The sequence below is a fragment of the Lampris incognitus genome, chromosome 12 (genome assembly GCF_029633865.1).
Source record: "Lampris incognitus isolate fLamInc1 chromosome 12, fLamInc1.hap2, whole genome shotgun sequence".
NCBI classification, from domain to species: domain Eukaryota; kingdom Metazoa; phylum Chordata; class Actinopteri; order Lampriformes; family Lampridae; genus Lampris; species Lampris incognitus.
The window spans coordinates 19,460,088-19,481,305 of record NC_079222.1 but is presented as its reverse complement, the minus strand read 5'-3'; the positions used below and the strand labels follow the sequence as shown (position 1 = coordinate 19,481,305).

The window sequence follows — 21,218 nt, the reverse complement described above, 5'->3', positions numbered from 1 at the left end:
AACCAAAATCAGTGCGTGTTCAATGAGTTTGTTGAGACAGATGCAATGTAATATATAGTACCTGTATTTTGCTGCAAGGGGGAGTCGACATGCATCTCACAACATATTTTAGAGGGTCATACTATTTATCAAAGAGCAGTGCTTGAAACGGTATTAAAATTTATATCCACCAGATGCCAAGTACTCTTAGGTAAATCTAATAAAAACGTCCTCATTGCTTGTCCCCCGAGCCTCATCTTGATACTTCTGAATCCAAAGATGAGAACAGATTTCTTTTTTCAAGAAAGGTGAGAAGAAAAGGGCACAGGGTAATCAGTGAGATTTCTGCAGATTTCTTTCTTCCTCCTTAAAGTGTGCTTCACACATCAAACTGAATCTCTCTGCAGGAGGAGTTAAGCATTGATTGGCTAACGATGGGGCTCTGTGAGAAGCATAGTTGCAGAATTACTTTGGGGAAAATGTGCAAAGTTTTAAACAAAGGGGACCTTGCAGGACCAGTTGCATACTTGAACCCCTCTCATATGATATAAACTGTGTGGCATAGAAAAACAATGAGTACACAACTTAACATGTCCGGACACAAGTAAGAACATGGCTTTTCCAGATTTCTGTTGATGAAAATGTGCCTTTCATTTGTACCAATTGTGTTTTATTTAGCTATTTGTCTATCTAGCTATTCTCTCTCTCTCTCTCTCTCTCTCTCTCTCTCTCTCTCTCTCTCTCTCTCTCTCTCTCTCTCTCTCTCTCTCTCTCTCTCTCTCTCTCTCTCTCTCTCTCTCTCTCTCTCTCTCTCTCTCTCTCTCTCTCTCTCTCTCTCTTCAAAGTGCAATAGCTGATCCTTAATGGGGCATGCCTGTTCACTGGGGTTTGTGTTTTGCCCTGCTGCGTGTTGCTGCTTGAGACTCCAATTCTCTCTCTCTTTCTCGCTCTCTCTCTCTCTCCCCCATCCCTCCCCCACTCTCTGTCTCTCGTGCTCACTCTCTCCCCCTCTCTCCATCTTTCTCTCCCTCTCTGTCTCTTTCTCCCCCCCTCTCTTGCTCTCGCTCCTCTCTCTCTCTCTCTCTCTCTCTCTCTCTCTCTCTCTCTCTCTCTCTCTCTCTCTCTCTCTCTCTCTCTCTCTCTCTCTCTCTCTCTCTCTCATATAGAATAAGTGTATAATTTCCAAATTTTAAATATAAAGCTATGTCAAAGGGAATCACACAAAAACACACAATTCTGGAACAGGTGATTTAAAAAAAAAAGGAAATCAACAATAAAAAAAACAATGAAACCAAGTCCAAATAATGTTTACAGATTTAATCTTTTGGTTGTATGGGTTAATCATTATTCTGTATGACTGTTGGCAATAAAACCGTGAATGTGTACAAGCGCTTGTTTTTTCTTTTTTATTATTATTATTATACAAATTTCCTTTAATTTCATGCCATAATACAACATAATAACCGGGCCCATTCCTTGGGCCTAGGGTTAGAATGAGGGAGAAGTCTATTTGATGGATAGTGCCTTCCTTAGGATATGAGATGTTTATTATTATTATTATTATCATTATTATTATTTCTGATGCCACTACAACAGCTAAAAACGTAGCTGTTAGGGGATGATTCAGCTGTGTGAAGCTTATACCCATCTACAGCCATGTAACATTGTGATGAGTCAAAAGACAAGGTACTGTCCTTGAAGCTATGACATCGACCAGCCATATAAGAGATTTGTGTGTGGCTTTCTTTTGCATATATGACCTTCTTGCAGACTAGATTTCTAGAGAATAATCCTAAAGATGCATACATTTTGCATCACATTGAGGAGTTTACTTAACTTTAATTTTCACATGCTCTTCATGCCCTTTTTTTTTTTTGTCAAATTGTCATGCCTTTTCAGTCCAATGACTTAAATTACTCTTTTGCTGGACAGCTTCATGCTTGTGGGGCTTGAGTAAATTAAGAATCTGCAGACTTGTTTAAATAATCAGCTGAAAAATACTAAAAAAACGAAAAAGAAAAAAAAGGCACTCCTGTAAACTCTTATAAAGTCTGCATTGAACATGCGGCACGTTGCAAACTGAGATAGCCTTATTTAACCAGCAGGGGGGGCATTATCCCTCCGCTTCACTAGGACATAGAAAATGGAAACCATTAACTGCTACATACCAGACACAAGTTCTAAGTAATATGATGCAAGATGACGTGCTTTTATCTCCAAAATATTGTTGATATTGCATACAAATGGAGGGCTGACGTGCTCTTTGAATTGAATTTTCATCTTAAATATGCTCGTCACATGCTGCAGTCCCATAAGATATTGTTCTTCAATTGAGTTAACATTTTTTTTACAAAGGCTGTATAAAATAAATAAATTCATCGTTTTTCATTACAATAATCATAACAACTACTCAATATTGCCATTATATTGTCATGCATTACTACCGTTGCATCATACAAACAACAAACAAACAAACAAACAAACAAAAAACAGAGAACTAGCAACCCAATTTTGACCGTAATTTTTTTACAGGTAATTTGTTGCTTATTAATTCCTTTTATGGTTCAATCCACAATCATTGAGGGGCCTGTATATTCATTCAAGTTCGAGGATATTATTCATGGGAAATTATGAGGTATAGTTGAGAAATACTCTTGATTTTGACTTGGTCTGCATGAGTCAGCCTTGATTCAATCTAATCTGTTGACCTTTTAATGAGCTCCCATGTTAAAGGAGAAAACGTGATGCCATAATCAGAAAGAGAATAAATATATTATTCTACAATCCAGGCCTAATGTATCACCTAACATTATTTATCTATCTCCCAAATCAAATTGCTGCATAACTTATTACATTTTCTTGCCTTGGTAATGTTTGTCACTAGGACCGTGGTGTAGTAACATCAGGATATACTGCGTAAAGTAGTACTCCGATCACCTTCCCAGTTTTCCTTCTTGCTCCCCTTTTTCAATCCCGTTTCTCTTTCGGTTGGCCTATGCAGCACTGTGGTCCAATTCTGTCACCACTGCGACCTCACCCTGGACCGTATCCATCTCCTGCTCCTTTTCCACATCAGTCTGCCTTGAGCCCTGCTGGTTCAGATTGGGATTGTTCTGACTGCTCCAAGATTTGCTCCTGCTGCGGCTGGGTTCAAGAGATGGCTTGGCCCAGCTACCGTTGATTGATGCCTTCTCCTTGAAGCAACAGCCACACACGAGGCCCAGGAAGGCCCTTCTCATCTCCCGGCTGGCCAGAGTGTATATAATCGGGTTCATAGCCGAGTTGAGCACGGCCAGCGCAATGAACCAGTCGGCCTTGTAGAGGATGGAGCAGCGCCGGCGCCGCTCACATGCTACATCCACTAGCAGCAGGATGAAGATGGGTGTCCAGCACGCGATGAAGACCCCTACTACGATGATGACAGTGCGCAACAGTGACATAGCATGCTCTGAGTTGCTGTACTTGCTCACCTTTTGGCTGCTAGACTTCACTAGTGTGTAGATGCGGGCATAAAGGACTGAGATTGCTAAGAGCAGAGCCATGAAAATGGTGATGCAGAAAGCCATGTATTTCTTGGTGTAGAGAGGAAGAACTGTGGAGCAGTCCGGGAGGTTGTCCAGGCAGTTCCAGCCTAGGATGGGCAAAGCCCCTAAAGATACTGCAATCAGCCAGCAAGTCCCTATGAGCAGAAACACCCTGTAGTTCTTGTTAGCATCATAAGGTCTCATTTTGATCATGGTCAAGTGTCTCTCTATGGCAATTGCCAGGAGACTGAAAATAGATGCCCCTAGTGCTACAAACATGCTTCCCTCTCTGACAAACCAGAAAGCTGGCGATAGTTGCAGGGTCTTCTCCCCTGACAGGAGTAGGTTGACCAAGTAGACCACTCCAGCCAACATGTCACAAAGTGCCAAGTTAGCAATGAAGAAGTACATGCGATTGTGAAACCTGTGGTTTTTCCATATGGCTATCAGCACAACAAGGTTCTCCAAGACAATAAAGCTGCATATGATGAGGAACACGATGGTTTTGATGTCCATGACACCACTGCTCTTCCCACTGTTGGGCCGGTGGTCCAGCTTTCCTGTGTAGTTGTAGTGGAGGTATATCTGCGGGTTGATCATCTTCGACGTGTCTCCAGATGACACTAGATGTCAGAAATGAGCCGTGAATACCGTCTCACCACTTCCACCGTCTGAGAGCACAGGAAACACATAAGCAGAACATGAACCATTAGCCCTCTGTCAGATCTAGGTTTTGGTTTTAAAAAGAAAAATGAAAGGATGAAAATCAGCAAACAAGAACAGACAAACAGATAGACAGACGGACGGACGGACGGACGGACGGACGGACGGACGGACGGACGGAGAGATAGATAGATAGATAGATAGATAGATAGATAGATAGATAGATAGATAGATAGATAGATAGATAGATAGATAGATAGATAGATAGATAGATAGATAGATAGATAGATAGATAGATAGATAGATAGATAGATAGATAGATAGATAGATAGATAGATAGATAGATAGATAGATAGATAGATAGATAGATAGATAGATAGATAGATAGATAGATAGATAGATAGATAGATAGATAGATAGATAGATATGATTTCGATGCATTAAGAGTTAGTGGATTATTTATTTCTTTAACTATGGAAACTATGTTTTGCTGAAACTATATGAAAGGAAAATATCTTAACCTCAAAACATTTTAACCAGACAATGCCTTATTCAGTTTGACACAGGCCACAACTAACCAAGGGCAAGCGTTTGGGGGGGAAAAACGCACATACAGCACGTATTCATTTGTAAGAGTTATGAGTGTTTACCTTACCAATTATAAAAGGTGACCCATTTCCCATGTAAAGCCATTCAGCAAAGCGAGAGCAAAACAAACGGACTCCAGTGTGGCGTTTTCACAGTTTTCCACAGAAGCAGGGCACATTCACACAACTTACCGAGGGATGCTCAGCGACCGTTTAAAGCGAGGCGCGTAGCGACCGGGACCGAACATTGCACTGCGAGCTGCCTCGGTAACTCTCCTCCGAATTTAGGGCAATAAACTTTTAATTTCTTCGCGCAGGCTTGCGGGGAGGACGTAGTCATCTTTCCGTTAACTGCTGATCCTGAGTGAGATCGTCGTTTGGCTTGAGGTCACCTCCCTCCTCCCTTCCTCCCCCTCCCCTTCCCCCTCCCCCCTCCCGACGCTGCCATGTGCGGAGTTGGGAGGGCATCGCGACGAAACTTAATTAATTTATCAAAGTCAGAGGACAATGAAATGTGTAGGAGATGCGATTGCAGCTTTGTTCACATTTTGTTTTTGTTTTTTAATTCACCCACGTGCGTTCGCCGATTACTTGCAAAAGTCCTCGAGACAAGTCTGAGGAAATGAAAAATGCGGTCTGTGAACCCACGTCAGCCCATAATGGATTACCTCATGTAGCTATATGCAGATCAGATAGTCCTTTATGACATTTATCATGGCTTACTTGGCCTACATGAAGACGATCTATCAGGTTCTCGGGCTCCGAGCATGCTTACAAATCGTTGGACTAAATACAACAGAAAAGCCAATAGAAACAGCATTCATTATACAAATAGGCACGATTAAGCACAAATGTTGCTGTTATATTTTTATTGTTTGGTGCTCACTAATTTGGCGTTTATGAGGTGCAAACTATGCCATTAAAGATGCATGTTTCCTGGTGATATCTCTATTGGCTGGTGGGCATACACAGCCATCGTTTTAAGTAGAGTACATACCAAGTTGTATTGACTTTAGTGATTAGTATATTGGCTAAGCATGATGGACCTTTGTAACCCATCCTGTCCTCTGATCCTCCTGTGGTGACCTCATGTCCAGGAAGGATGGGCAGGGCTGGCAGAAAGGACAAGGGCTGTGAGAGTGCTGGGAGGTTGGGGAGAAAGGAAGATCACATTCTTAAAAAAATGTCTGCAACAATGAGTGCATGTTAAATTTTGGCACCAATATTATAATAAAATATCTAGGATGCCATGTTAAGCTAACCCCAAGATTGTGCTAGGGAGCTGCCTTAATTTTAATTATCATGGACAGAAATACAACATCTGACTGTTTAATGAAACAATTACTTAAATTAATATTACTTTTACAGTGCACAATTTTTGATTTTGTTTAACCTATCACCAGCTCTCTTGCCCCCCTTTGAGAAAGTCCAGTTCACACAAGGTGTCTCTATTTTTTAGCAAGAGAGATTTTGGGAAACTGGGAAACTTTTAGTAGGCGCGTTGAAGCCACTATGGCTAACACAGAACTCATAAATTAAATAGCTAAAATACAATGAACTAGTAGATATTTTCATTCAACAAAAGACTGCCTTTAAAATCTTAAAGTAACACTAATTATGTACATCTGGATGAATACAACACACTCTTTATTCATAGGTGAACATGACACCCTTGCAATATAACCCCAGAATTAAGGAACAAACTTCCTCATTTCAAACAGTGCCACAAATTACATTGCTTGAGATTTTTCCGGAACGAAGCACATACTGTAACCCAGACCCTAATCACTTGATAGCAGATCTCCTCTAGTGTCTATGGTTATTAAATAAGAGGAATGTTTGTGTGGTTGAATAAATGGCTGTGGTCTGGCAGGGGTCCATTTGCATTGTTACAGTCACAATTCTTTGTAATTTCCTGGAGGACACACTGTGCCGATGGGAAAATCATGGGGAAAAAAAAAACAAGTGCTTACCGCGTCCAACAAACATTACCAATCATAGAAACGGTTTGTGTAAGAGCACTCTCGTTTGAGCGGTGGACCAGGAGCATGGTCGGAAAATCCTTGAGATGTTTAGCAAGCTGTAGCGATGCGGAGCTCGGAGTTGCATTTGCTGAAACTTCAGGGGCAGATATGAAGCCATCAGCAACTTTAAACCCATATTATGTGGTTAGAATGAGTCCATGTCTATGTGTATTCATAGAAAACTTAAGAAGTGTATGGGTGGAGGGGTTAGAGTTGCAGGACCACCCTCACCAAAAAAAATTTTTTTTGCAAGCGACCACTGCTATGGTTTCAGTGAGGCTGAATTTTCCTCTCATCTTTGTCAGCAGGACGGTAATTAGAGTTCCCTAGCTGCTGTTTTCTAACTTCAGGAGTCTGTGGCATTGGCTTCCCTGTCATATCATCAGTACACCATACAGTTGAGCTCACCCTGCTGCTGTAATGTTGTTGTGTGTGTGTTGTTTTTTTTTAAAGCATAATCCTGAAAGTTGCAAGCCCTCATTTGCAAGTAAAGTACACTGTCGCCTACCTTTCTTCACAGTAGCCGGTCCCACAGCTGGTAAATCCATCACTCAGCCAAGCTTTCCATTTCACAGACTGCGGCCTATCCTGAATAACTTGAACACAAAGTTCCTGGGGAGGTTTCTATGATCACAAGACTTTTTTTTAAAAGTACATTTTACAAAGATTTAGCCTCACATGTCATTGAGGCAGCCTCTAACTCCAAAGTTTTGCTAAAGGCATGTGATGAGGATATTCATTATTTATTATAATGCAATACAAAAGTGGCACTCCATGGATTTACGGATGCATACACCTATAAAGCATTATAAATACATTCATTATTGATTGTTACGCAATATATGTAAATGTTAACACAACATTCAGTAATAGTGCGCACTAAAAGCAGTAAACTAATGGCTAAGTGATAATGACCGGATGTAGAAATGATAAGGGCCTGCTGCCTCGCTACTATAAGCACATTACAAATCTATTTGGCTGACATCACTGCTGTAGCCATTACTGTGCAGGGTTTCGCCTTGTTCTTACTCTCAACCCTTCATTAGAGCGCAGAAGCTGGGGTCAGCACAGTGGGCAGTGGGCACACACATGCACAATTACAAGAAAACCCTGCCTTTAATTTCACCCTCGACATTTCGAGGCAACAACACACCCCATGAGTCTGGGCTACAAATCAGACGTGGACTGTCCCCCCCCCTGCACTGTGGCTTTGTGGTGGCAGTATTTCTAGGCATGGCGGCCTCTTGCATGCAGCTGAACAGTACAAGAGGCAAGAGACATTTCTGAGGCATATTTTCAGCTGTGGCACAGTTTAGTCTAGCAGCAATGTAGTCTGCCAATCCTTGAAGACCACACAAACAGAAATAGGGTTTTTAGCTCTGTCTTTTTCCCCCTGCAATGGTTTTGAGTTCCCTCACAGTAAAGTGGAGTCCTTTTGCGTTCCCCTTTACAACTGCTGTTGTAAATAAGTTAGATTTTTTGTTTGTTGTGTGTTTTAATTTGACTAGCATCGTTAACTTTGGACTAACATTCCTTGAATTGATTTATCTTTACAACGGTGGTGTTCCTCAAAGTAACGGACAGGCCACCCAGCATCAGAATGACAGAACGTTTAAATATAAACTCGTGAGTCACAAAGCCACTGTCTTGCAAGTGCCAAATGTTGAAGGTTTGCAAAGTGATCCCTAGTTGGGAATTGTGTTGCTTTGTACTCAGAATGTGCACCTGTTGTAATTATTGTTTTGTTTGATAGGTTAAAACATTCAGTTAGAAATATTTGCAACTATTATGACCAAGATTTGTTAGAGAAAGAGAAAAACAGGTGTCTGTTGATGTCTTTTCACGGGCCTTTATTTTGCAGTAGGCATTTGTTATTTTGGCAGTTTACTGTTCAAGTTTTCAGCACAAATGAATGAACGTAATTCCATGACTGACATCATAGGTGAATATGTTGGCGTAATTCTTTGTGGTTTCACAATTTCATATCCTTTTTCGGTCCTGTGTGCGTGTATTCTAAGGGCGTGCATCATCATCCCTATTTCTGATAAAACATTTTTAGAATCTCTTGTGAAAATTTCTGTGACATTGTATAGAAAACGTTTTAGAACTGAGTAATCAACTGTCTACTTTCTCTTCTTCTTTCGGCTTGTTCCCTGTTTCTCACGGGTCGCCACAGCTGATTTTTGCTCTCCATAACTTTCTGTCTAACACATCCCTCTCCACCAGTCCAACCCTCCTCATGTCCTCCTCTATCTGATCTCGCCATCTTTTCCTTGGTCTTCCTCCTTTTCTTTTGCCAGGTATTTCCAGGTGCAACACCTTCTTTCCTATATAGTCTATGCCTCCTCTCTGTACATGTCCAAACCATCTCAATCTTGTCTCTCTCTCTCTCTCTCTCTCTCTCTCTCTCTCTCTCTCTCTCTCTCTCTCTCTCTCTCTCTCTCTCTCTCTCTCTCTCAACTTCTCATCCATGCCTCTGATCTTGAACGTAGCTCTCACTTCTTCATTTCTCTTCCAGTCTTTTCTAGTTACTCCCAAGGACCAACGCAGCGTGTTCATCTCTGCTACCTGTAATGTAGACTCTAGCCTGTCCATACTATAGAGCATGGCAGGCCTAACCATTGATTTGTATACTTTGCCCTTTACCCTCAACAGCATTCTTTTACCACAAAGTACTCCAGCTACCTTTCTTCATGAACTCCACCCAATTTGTGTCCTGTTCTTGACTTCCTTCTTACCACAGCCTTCTGTCTGTATTGTCAATCCTAAGTACTTGAATTCCTTAACTTCTGGGACATCGCCTCCTAAGGTCAATCCTGGACTTTCTAATTGCTTATTTATACACAGGTACTCAGTCTTTGTTCTGCTGATCTTCAGTCCTCTAATCTCTAGTGCTTCTCTCCAATCTTCGAGGTCTCTCTCCAATCTTTCCTTGCCCTCGTTTGCTAGCACGATGTCATCAGCAAACATCATGCTCCATGGTGGCTCTTAAGATGTTCTGTGAGGCTGTCCATCAGTATCCCAAACAGGAAAGGGCTCAACTCTGATCCTTGATGCAGTCCTACCTGTACCTCCGACGAACTTGTTGTTCCCACCGCACATTGTACTATGGTTTTACAGTTCCTGTCCTGAATTATGGTGCTGTACTTTTCTGCCACTCACGTCACTATCAGGCAACACTACAACTCCACTCTCGGTACTCTGTCATATGCCTTCTCCAAATCAATAAATATGCAGTGCACTTCTTTCTGCCCTTCAATATATTTTTCTGCTAAGGTCCTGAGTAAAGATATCACATCTGTGGTGCCTCTTCCAGGCACTAATCCAAATTGTTATTTCCCTATAGTCAGTTGCTCCCTAAGTCTCACTTCAATCACTCTCTCCCATAACTTCATCGCATGTCCCCTCAATTTTATCCCTCTGTAGTTGCAACTCTGAAATGGTACCAATGTGCTCTTCCCCCAGTTATCTGCCATTTTCCCCGTCTATTATGTTGTTGAAGAGTCTAGTCAAAAACTCCATGCCAGTATCGCCTAAGTATTTCTAAACTTCTGCTGGTATATTGTCCGATCCCACAGCTTTTCCATTTTTCATTCATTGCAACACTTTTATAACCTGTCTACATAATAGGTCATAATACCTTATGGTGTGTGCCAATCGCATGTTTTTATCCTATTATTATAATGGCCCATAAAGACTGGATCTTAAAGGCAAAAGCAACTTTATTCAACATTCTGGTTTCAAATCAAGACAATCTTTCAATTTTGCATGGAGCGTATCTCTATGCCAAGGGTTTTGTCTCATATAATACATTAAAAAAAGCAAAAACAAAACATAAGTACTCATGATCACTCATGATGGTTGTTAATTAATGTATTCACTATGCCTGCTAAATCCATTTCAGGGAGACAGGGGGCTGAAGCATATCTGGGTGGGCATTTGGGGGATGGATGGGATGAACAGTTTAGACACGTGTGTATCTCTTTAGAGTGTTAGAGGACAGCCACTTCAACAAGGGGGGGGCATGCCATATGCACACAGAAATCTTCAAAGGTAACAGCCCTATACTCCTAAGTGACTGTTGCCCCCCCCCCCCATCAGTGTTAAGAGAAACTATTTTCCAATCACGAATTCAATACTGATCAGTTTCAAATACTGGACATTTTAAACCTTCTACTGTTGGTCTTGCGATATATTTTTTTTCATGGCACAATTTACTCATCGAGTTAGCTTATGCATTATATTCAAATCCAATTTGGAATAGCAAAACATGAATAATAATCATAAACCCCTCATCAAATCCTTTCCTTCTCCCCCCTTACACACATGACAAGAGGGATCTGAATTTACCATCTGTCTGCCAATACGCACACATATACATGCATATCAAGGTTAATACACACACACACATACACACACATACACACACACACACTCAAACAGCATACACTTATGCATGCTTCTGAGGGATGCTGCAGCTCAGAGGTCAGCACTAAGGCGGCAGTGGCTCAGGAGATAGGGCGGTTGTTAAGCAATTGAAAGATTGCTAGTTTGATTCCAGCTCCTCTTCACCTCATGTCAAGTCAAGTTAAGTCAAGTCAATTTTATTTGTATAGCCCAGTATCACAAATTACAAATGTGCCTCAAGGGGCCTTACAGCAACAAAACATCCTGTCCTTGGACCCTCGCATCGGATAAGGAACAACCCCCCCCCCAAAAAAAAACAAAGAACAAAACCTTTAACAGGGAGAAAAAATAGGAAGAAACCTCAGGGAGAGCAACAGAGGAGGGATCTCTCTCCCAAGATGGACAACGTGCAATGGAAATGGCATGCCATGTCAAAGTGTCCTTGAGCAAGATACTGAATCCCTGACTGGTTGGCACTTTGCATGGCCAGCTTCCGCTATGTGTGTTGTGTAGTGTGGATGGGTTGAAGTGCATAACCTGTAAGGCTCTTTGATTGCTCAGTTAAACAGAAAAGAATGATATAAATGCAGTCCATTTGTTAACCATATCACTGACCCTTCACAGCAAGAGGGTCCTGGTTTTGATTCTTGCCCATCTGTGTGACGTTTGCTCCGAAAGTCTAACTATATGAATTTAAGGCAAGGCAAGATTATCTATAAAGCACATTTCATACATAAAGACAGTTCAAAGCGCTTTACATAAAGCCAGAAAAAGACATAAAAAAGACACAGAACAAGATAAAAAGATTAATAACAAGAATTATATTAAAATAATACACGTGCTTGCTTGCATGCTTGCTTGTGTGCACATGCTTGATTCCATATGTGGCGGGAGTGGCGGGAAGAAGTTGAGACGCGTATTTCCCAAACACTGCATCTCAATTGCTTTCAAACCCCAAAACACGCGGGGGCAGAACTTGATCCAACCCAAGGATCAGGACCCCCCGGGCCCCGGCACAAACAGAGCAATACAGTGTACGCTAATAAGAGCTGGGAGGATTGCTGTGACTTGTACAACGGGGAAACCAAACAGACACTGGCCAAGAGGATGGCACAACACAGGAGGGCTAACACGTCAGGCCAGGACTCCGCAGTCTACATCCATCCACAGGCCAGTGGCCACTCTTTCAAGGATGAGGATGTGCACATCCTTGATAGGGAGGAACGCTGGTTTGAACGGGGAGTCTGAAGGGCTATCTACGTGAAGAGGGAACGACCATCCCTGAACCGGGGGGGGCTAAGAGTACAACTGTCGCCATCTTACAATGTACAATGCTGTGATTGCAACTATTCCCCAAACCTCTGTGAATGGTACTCGTTGCCATTGTAACTCTAATAAATGGTGATGGTAATTTGCATATGAAACTGATCTCTGTTTTTGGTCGTTGTGCAACTGTACTGTTTATAAGGGTGGGGATACCTGCAGTCAGTTGGGAATGAAGAGGTCACTCACTTAGATGGGCGATGAAATGTTCTGTCAATAAACGTTGTGTCGAGACGAACAGATTCAACTTGCTGAGATTCCTCACCACAACCTTGATTACCGGCTTCATTTTCATTTTCAGATACATAGCAGCCAATTGAAACGAAGTAGACCCTATATTGTAAATAAGATTTGAACCAATTTAGGACAGCTCAGGAATTTATGGTAAATCTGATTCTCTAAATCATATTTAAATGGTGTTTGGGTGAATGCGTGGGCCCTGCAATGGACTGGTAATTTGTTCGGAGTACCTCCTTGCCATTAGCACAGTCTGCTGGGATAGCTCCAGACCCTCATAACCCTGAACTTGATTAAGCAGGGATAGACAACGGAAGGATGGATGATGCATCCAACAGTATAGTTCTTGAACAGATGCCCAACATATTTTTGGGGGGGGGTTCCCCCCTTTTTCTCCCCACTTGCACCCAACCAATTACCCCACTCTTCCGAGCTGTTGCTCCACCCCCTCTGCCTATCCAGGGAGGGCTGCAGACTACAATATGCCTCCACCGATACATGTGGAGTCGCCAGCCACTTCTTTTCTCCTGACAGTGAGGAGTTTCGCCAGGGGGACGTAGCACGTGGGAGGATCAGGCTAGCCCCCCCCCCAGTCCCCCCCCCCCGAACAGGCACCCTGACCGACCAGAGGAGGTGCTAGTGCAGCGACCAGGACACATATCCACATCCGGCTTCCCACTAACCGACCACTTGTGTCTGTAGGGACGCCCGACAGATGCCCAACATTAATATATTTTAGAAAGATTCCAGATTAACTCTTGAATGAAATTTCTCAATCAATTTATAGATTACTTTATTATGTTATTGACATACTCTATGGCATAGTTTTGATCCATGCGGCAATCAAAGGCTTTTAGGTTTCTTTTTTTCCTTCTTCTTCTTCTTCTTCACTTGCATTATACGCATATCAAAGAAGCCCTAACAAACCAGGATCGGAGATATGTAAATGCTGTGTGAATTACACCTCGTTCCCTGCAGTCCTGTATTAGCACGCACATAGCTCTCTGATCACTTTGCTCTGCCTTTTGTAGGCTAATAGCGGTCCAATCTATTATGACCAACAAAAAAAAAGACAATCTCTAGATCCTTGTCTTTCATCTAGTACCAACATGTTGGAATGATTTCCTGGTCTCCATCGGAATTACTGACTTACATCTTTCCTTCAAGGAAAGCCTAAAAACTTTCCACTTTAAGGCCTATCTTCACCCTTAAATGATCTCTGGTGACCTGGCTCTGGCTGCCACTGTTGCGACATACATCATACACCATTTTCTGGTGTCTACACTAAACCCCTTTTCTACTTGCACTCGCTTGCCTCACTGTTTTATCAGTGTTTGCACCTGATTGTTCCCTTTGTGATATTGCCTCCTAATCTACTGTTTACACAGACTTAATGTCTGAATTTTGTACAAACTCTTGGCTGTAGTACAATTACTACCCCTCTTTTACACCACTTGCCTAGTTTCCTTCTGCTAATTGCTGACTCTTTTTGAAGTCGCTTCAGATAAAAACAAATGGCAAAAAAAACAGGGGCCTCATGTATCACTCGTTACTATGGGCAAGTTTGTTCTTACACACCCATGGGGTTTTTTTAGCCGTGAAGTTTGTCTCACAGACCACTGTAGAACCCTGGGTAACCTCTGAATTTAGACACCGATTGGCTAACACTAGTGTCTTTGCAGGCCTGGGTGATTGCTCGTTGCAAGAGGTAGACAATAGATGTTAGGAGGAAGGAATTACAAATGACCATCATGCTTTGCTGCTGACTGTCAGACAATCTTGAGGGCTAAAAAAATGCCATGGGTGTGTAAGAATACATTTGCCCATAGTAACGATTGATACATGAGGCCCCAGATGTAATGTCTAAATCCACCCATGCATCCATTACCCGAACCGCTTATCCTGCTCTCAGGGTCGCGGGGATGCTGGAGCCTATCCCAGCAGTCATTGGGCGGAAGGCGGGGAGACACCCTGGACAGGCCGCCAGGCCATCACACGGCCATCACACAGCCCCCCCCCCCACACACACACACACACTCACACTCATACCTAGGGACAATTTAGTAATGCCGATTCATCTGACCTACATGTGTTTGGACTGTGGGAGGAAACCGGAGCACCCGGAGGAAACCCACGCAGACACGGGAGGAAAATGCAAACTCCACACAGAGGACGACCCGGGACGACCCCCAAGGTTGCTTTGAGGCGACCGTGCTAACCACCGCGCCACCGTACAGCCCGTAATGTCTAAATGTCAAATAAAATTGGTAACAAAGTTCTGCTCAGAATCTTGTAATTATATTGACATATACAGTGTACTGTAGTATTCGTTGCTGTTATACTGTATTGTACTACAGTGCTATAATACAGTGTTTCTCAACCGGGGGTCCGCGGACCCCTAGTGGTCCGTGGTGTAATTGCAAGGGGTCCGTGAAAATAAAACATCTTTAAAAAAAAGACCCTATGACATTTATAGAAATAGGATTATTTTACTCAAATGTGACTGAGACCTTTATCTAGCTAAACTATAAAGGGTAACATGAGTTTTTTCTCTAATTACATCTGTTTCACAAGTGTAATTTATTGTATTTTAATAAGAGATCTCGCTCCCGTTTGCATTGTTAAAAGTTACTGCATAAAAATTCTGTTGTTACATATATCTGAAAGTTACTGAATATATATTCTGTTTTGTTACATATATCTGAAAGTTACTGCATAAGAATTCTGTTTTGTTAACTATATCTAAGCTACAACTGAAAGCTCTTATTTTTGCCCCAAAGAGTGAATAAAGGCTATAATGCAATTTAAAATGCAGTTTCTACTGTTTCTATCAAATTGCAACCCCCCTCCCCCAAGATCAGGTGGAGGGGTCCTCAGGGTAGATCAAAAATAAGCAGGGGGTCCAGGACCCCAAAAAGGTTGAGAACCACTGCTATAATACATATAAATTGTTTTCAAATGTGTTCATCTGTGCTTTAACATAAGGATCTCCATGCACACTATCTAATGAGTCTTCTTCTTCTTCAAGAAGAAGAAGCTAACTAATGCTCGCACAATTAAAAAAAATCTTGCATTGTATTTAATACGATGCGTTTAATGTACAGGACATCTAACAAGCAGTGACATCTGACAAACAATTCTGAATAAGTTCAGACATAATTTGCTACACAAGGACGATACAGCAGCTCACTTGGGATATTTTCTCCATACTGACCTGGAAAAAAAGGGGGATTCTAGGTCAGCAAGATTCTTTACTACATCACTTGGAAAACCTTGTTATAACCCTCTGACCTTAAATTTCATCTCTTCTTTAGATTGCAATAAATTGCCATGAAAATAATATAAATCGCCTACATCAGCAAGCAAGCAAAGTTTTCCCTTTCTTTTTCATTAAGAGCGGTTATATTTGCCTGGGAGACAGTCAATGTCAATGTTTAGCCGTTGTCCATTAATCATAAGGTCGAACAATGCTTTCCTGTCTCAGACCCATTAGGCTTACAGTACTCAGAGCATGTTGTAATGATGCTCAGCAGTCCTGACCTGTGTTACTGCTGGCTGAATGGCTATTATACTGTTGTTAACCAGAAAGGAGTCTGGAGTCAGGCAAGCATACAGAGTAAGAAAATATGGACCTCATTAGTGTCATGGTTGTACAACCATTTAAATTCTCCAGTAAGGGTTAAGGTGATGAACTTCGAATTGATCCCCAAATCTTGATAATTCAGACCTAAACGTGTGCACTTTTTTTTTTCAAAACCTTTTTTCTTTTTTTCTTTTTTTTGAGAGTTCTGCTGAGTTGGAGACAATGTGAATGCCAAACTATGGCATAAGGATGAACTGTTGTTCGAAAGCAACTTGGGAATTTATTAGAAAGCTGCAGATAATTCATGTAGCAGCATCCATATAATGAGCATAGGTGCTGAAACCTACCCAAATGGCTGTTCATCTGGCCAGAACTAGAAATGTAAAGTTCTTTGATACACCATGTGGTGCATTCTGGACACATTGTCTTTAATGAACCCGGGGACATCAGGTGTTTCAAGTATTATCATCAGACACCCTCACCCGAGCGACCCAGCCAGGGGGGATCAAGCCCCGACTTGTGTCCAGGTATTGCATTACGCCACGTGTCACCCCTCTTCACCCAGAGCCAACGAGAAGACTTTTCCGCAGCTTCCAGAAAGTTCCTAATGGCTCTTCTTCTTTGCAGCCCACAAATCCCCTAGAGTTCAGGGACCCCTCGAACTACCAGTCCCTTGATGCTGTGAGCAGACCACCCTGGGCCTTTGGCTGGGGCATGTCCCCTGCTCGAACAAAGGCAATGTTGCATTTTGTTGGGTATTGATGCTTGCTGTAGCTGATCCCAGTGCAGATAGTGTCTGCTACTGCCTGCAGAACTTGTGCATGGCGCCAACGATATCACCCCTCTCCCAAGGCCTTTGGATGTGCTCCAAGGATCCCCTTTTCTGGCAGAGTTGGCAAGCAGGTGAGTCCGCTATGACCCAGCTAAACAGGTTGGAAGGGCTTGGGAGGACATCATACACTGACTGGACCAAAAACTTGAATCAGCGTGATTCCGCCTTCCAGAGTCCTGCCCAGGTGATCTTTAGGCCAGTTGTACACTCCCATTTGGTCCAGGCCCCCTGCTTGCACATACCTACCATTCTGCAGTAGCAAGCTTCCTCCACCTCTCCGTGCACCTCCTCCTGGATCAGCATTCGCCTCTCCTTTCCTCGGGCTTTACCATAGCAAGGTCTTGAGTTGTTCCTGAGCCCGGCCTGGCCAGTTGCCACAATGCCCATCAGGATGCTGTGCCGCAACCTTGCCTCAGCCCGCTCAACTGCCTCCTGCATGTGCCACTTCCTTCCTGTTCTGACCTCAATAACCATTGAGGAGACCTTGGTGTCAGCGGAATCTCGGTGGAGCAGGACTTCTGACTCGGGTAACCTTGAACTCCTCTGCCAGACTGCTGAGAGGAAGCTGTAGCTTGGTGTTATGCCCATAAAGGGCGATGTTGCTTAGGCTCTGCAGCAGGATCAGCCACCTGCGCAGGAACTGGCAGATCTTCCTTTCGAAGCACTCCTCGATATATATAATATACTATTGAAGAAAAAAGACACATGTTCAACCAAACTGTGGTCCACTATACAGTGTATAGTGTTCTCCAGCCTTCAACAATAAATAATACACAGAAACATGTACACAGAAACATGAGTTAACATGCAAGGACAGTAATACATCACAGTAACTGAAAGTTGAATGACTGTAAACTAAATCACAGGTGAATGTGTGTTTAATTATGATATTGTTTAATTTACAAAAACCTAAAAGATACACCTTTAATTGTCAGATATCGGGGATATTTTTACATAATTATATTTGAAAAAAGAACAACTAAGAAATAAACTTTATTCTCAAATAAAAGTAATAAATAGAGCTGAAAAGCATTTGTCCATGGGCAGCCTCAACATCTAATGTCAATGATAAATGGAAGTGGTGTGGAGTGCCTGATATTCAATACCTACCTTGATCTTTGTTCTTCAGGTTTGGATAGTTGATCTCTTAACATGAAATGTTGCTTTCCTCTACCTACCTACCTCGAGATAGATAGATAGATAGATAGATAGATAGATAGATAGATAGATAGATAGATAGATAGATAGATAGATAGATAGATAGATAGATAGATAGATAGATAGATAGATAGATAGATAGATAGATAGATAGATAGATAGATAGATAGATAGATAGATAGATAGATAGATAGATAGATAGATAGATAGATAGATAGATAGATAGATAGATAGATAGATAGATAGATAGATAGATAGATAGATAGATAGAATGGCACTGTTTGTTAAGCCAGTGCTGTTCTGTGAATAAATAGTGAATATTTAAGTGAACAGTTGTTTCACCCATGATATATAAACGGAATTGCAGTTGTATTTAGGAAGCTAGAGTATTTTTGTGAATAAACAACAGATTATTGAATAAATAAATGAACTAGAAGAGTGCACTCAGTAGAGTGTAGAGTCCCACCAGGCATAGCGCCCCTTCTCCACTGCTCAGATTTGGGCGAACAACCAGCTGAGGAGTTAGCACTCAGCTGCGGTATAAAACAGGTTTTTCAAAGGTTTGGAACCGCCGCAACCACGACAACTCCTTGATCATACAGTCACAACCTTGCACAAGAATTATTAGATTGACAGGTCACGTGGTATGTGTTATATGGACGAGGCTTGGCAACAACACGTGCAGTTTTACTGCCACGTGCTTATATATTGTAACGTGCATGGATAAGTAGACACGCTGGTCCTTGACTAACGGGTCGGACCCTTTAGTCGAATGGTTAACGTTGTCGCTTGCGGAGCGAGAGACACGGGTTCGCATCCCGGCTGAGGCGACGGTCTCCCAGACTGCACCCCGAAGTCACTACAATATCCTGGCACTGCTTACGTCATTCACGCATGCTCATCCCATACATCCCAAAACTACGGCTATCTACAAGGCACCAAAGCTTACAGTATGTGGGATTAGCAGCGGACAGCTTCATGAACACACGGACAGAAAAACCTGTGATTTCCCTGCTTTTATGAGATTTTTCGCAGTGCCTTAGTCGATTGAATGGGAAATAGGGGGGGGGCAGTTTTGCTATGCAGCGCTCAAACTAAAAAAATCTACCTGTGGATGTGCATCCTACTACTACTACTTTCGGCTGCTCCCGTTAGGGGTCGCCACAGCGGATCATCCGTTTCCATTTCTTCCTGTCTTCTGCGTCTTCCTCTGTCACACCAGCCACCTGCATGTCTTCCCTCACCACATCCATAAACCTCCTCTTTGGCCTTCCTCTTTTCCTCTTCCCTGGCAGCTCCACATTCAGCATCCTTCTCCCAATATACCCAGCATCTCTCCTCCACACATGTCCAAGCCATCTCAATCTTGCCTCTCTTGCTTTGTCTCCAAACCATCCAATTTTAGCGGTCCCTCTAATATAATTCCTAAAACTGTCCTTCTTCATCACTCCCAGTGAAAATCTTAGCATCTTCAACTCTGCCACCTCCAGCTCTGCCTCCTGTCTTTTCGTCAGTGCCACTGTCTCCAAACCATATAACATAGCTGGTCTCACAACCATCTTGTAAACCTTCCCTTTAACTCTTGCTGATACCCTTCTGTCACAAATCACTCCTGACACTTTTCTCCACCCACTCCACCCTGCCTGCACTCTCTTCTTCACCTCTCTCCTGCACTCCCCGTTACTTTGGACAGTTGACATCAAGTATTTAAACTCAAATGCCTTTGTCACCTCCACTCCTTGCATCCTGACCATTCCACTGTCCTCTCTCTCATTCACGCATAGGTATTAATTCCGTCTTGCTCCTACTGACTTTCATTCCTCTTCTCTCCAGTGCATACCTCCACCTCTCCAGGCTCTCCTCAACCCGAACTCTACTCTCACTACAGATCACAATGTCATCTGCGAACATCATCGTCCATCGAGACTCCTGCCTGATCTCGTCCGTCAACCTGTCCATCACCATTGCAAACAAGAAAGGGCTCAGAGCCGATCCTTGATGTAATCCCACCTCCACCTTGAACCCATCTGTCATTCAAACCGCACACCGCACCACTGTCACACTTCCCTCATACATATCCTGCACCACTCCTACATACTTCTCTGGAACTCCCGACTTCCTCAAACTATACCACACCTCATCTCTATTCACACAGACACGCCCTCTATCCTAGACTCGATCAATCGAGGCAGGTAAGAATGGAGCCGATAGAGGTAACCGATTTTAACGAAGTAATAAATCATAACTATAATATGAAATAAAATAAAACATGAACTTAAAAACAATTTAATGTTTATAACTTATATAGTTTTTAAATCAGTTTCTTTTTCTTTAACCCGTCATTTCTGGCCGGGTTACACCTTCTCTAAATCTACAAAGACACAATGTAACTCCTTCTGACCTTCTCTATACTTCTCGAGCAACATTCTCAAAGCAAACATCGATAACCCCCCAAAATCGTTCCAATATTGTCCAAATCGGCCAAGCAGTTGTCTATAAAGTTGTCCATGAAGGTGATTATGCTAATTAATGCTAATTATGGAAATTGCCCAACATATATGCAAGATAACATCCGGGAGTTTCCAAGTGCTGGGGATAGATACTGGAAATTTCTATCATAAAACTTTGGGGTACTCAACATTTCCGGGTTCCCATTGCTGGCAAATAAACTATTAGCCAAGGTTTAGCCTAAACGGCATGCTAGTTGTGAATCTTAGACATTTAAAGTAATCTGGTCATTACGTATGTAACGTGCATGGATAAGAAGACACGTTGGCCGCTGACTAGCGGGTCTGACCCTTTAGTCGAGCGGTCAGCGATGCCTGCTGCGGTGCGGGCCATACGGGTTCGCTTCCCGGCCCCGGCAGTTCCTGTGGTTGCGTTGTCCCCCGAATTCGCTAC

The 21,218-nt window shown here is 42.6% G+C and overlaps 1 protein-coding gene across 1 annotated transcript; it reads right to left on the bottom strand.

Annotated features, from left to right (window-relative positions):
* Positions 1-1,296: 1,296 nt before the first annotated feature.
* Positions 1,297-5,104, bottom strand: LOC130121868 (sphingosine 1-phosphate receptor 3). Its single transcript, XM_056290813.1, has 2 exons — positions 4,946-5,104; positions 1,297-4,174 (listed from the first exon to the last, which is right to left on the bottom strand). The coding sequence occupies exon 2, from the start codon at positions 4,101-4,103 to the stop codon at positions 2,973-2,975; it is 1,131 nt and encodes a 376-aa protein (XP_056146788.1). The 5' UTR covers positions 4,104-4,174; positions 4,946-5,104; the 3' UTR covers positions 1,297-2,972.
* Between the last annotated feature and the right edge of the window lie 16,114 nt (positions 5,105-21,218).

Bases quoted from the DNA above. Each gene is read 5' to 3' on its own strand.
- LOC130121868 (XM_056290813.1), bottom strand. From the start codon at position 4,103: ATGATCAACCCGCAGATATACCTCCACTACAACTACACAGGAAAGCTG.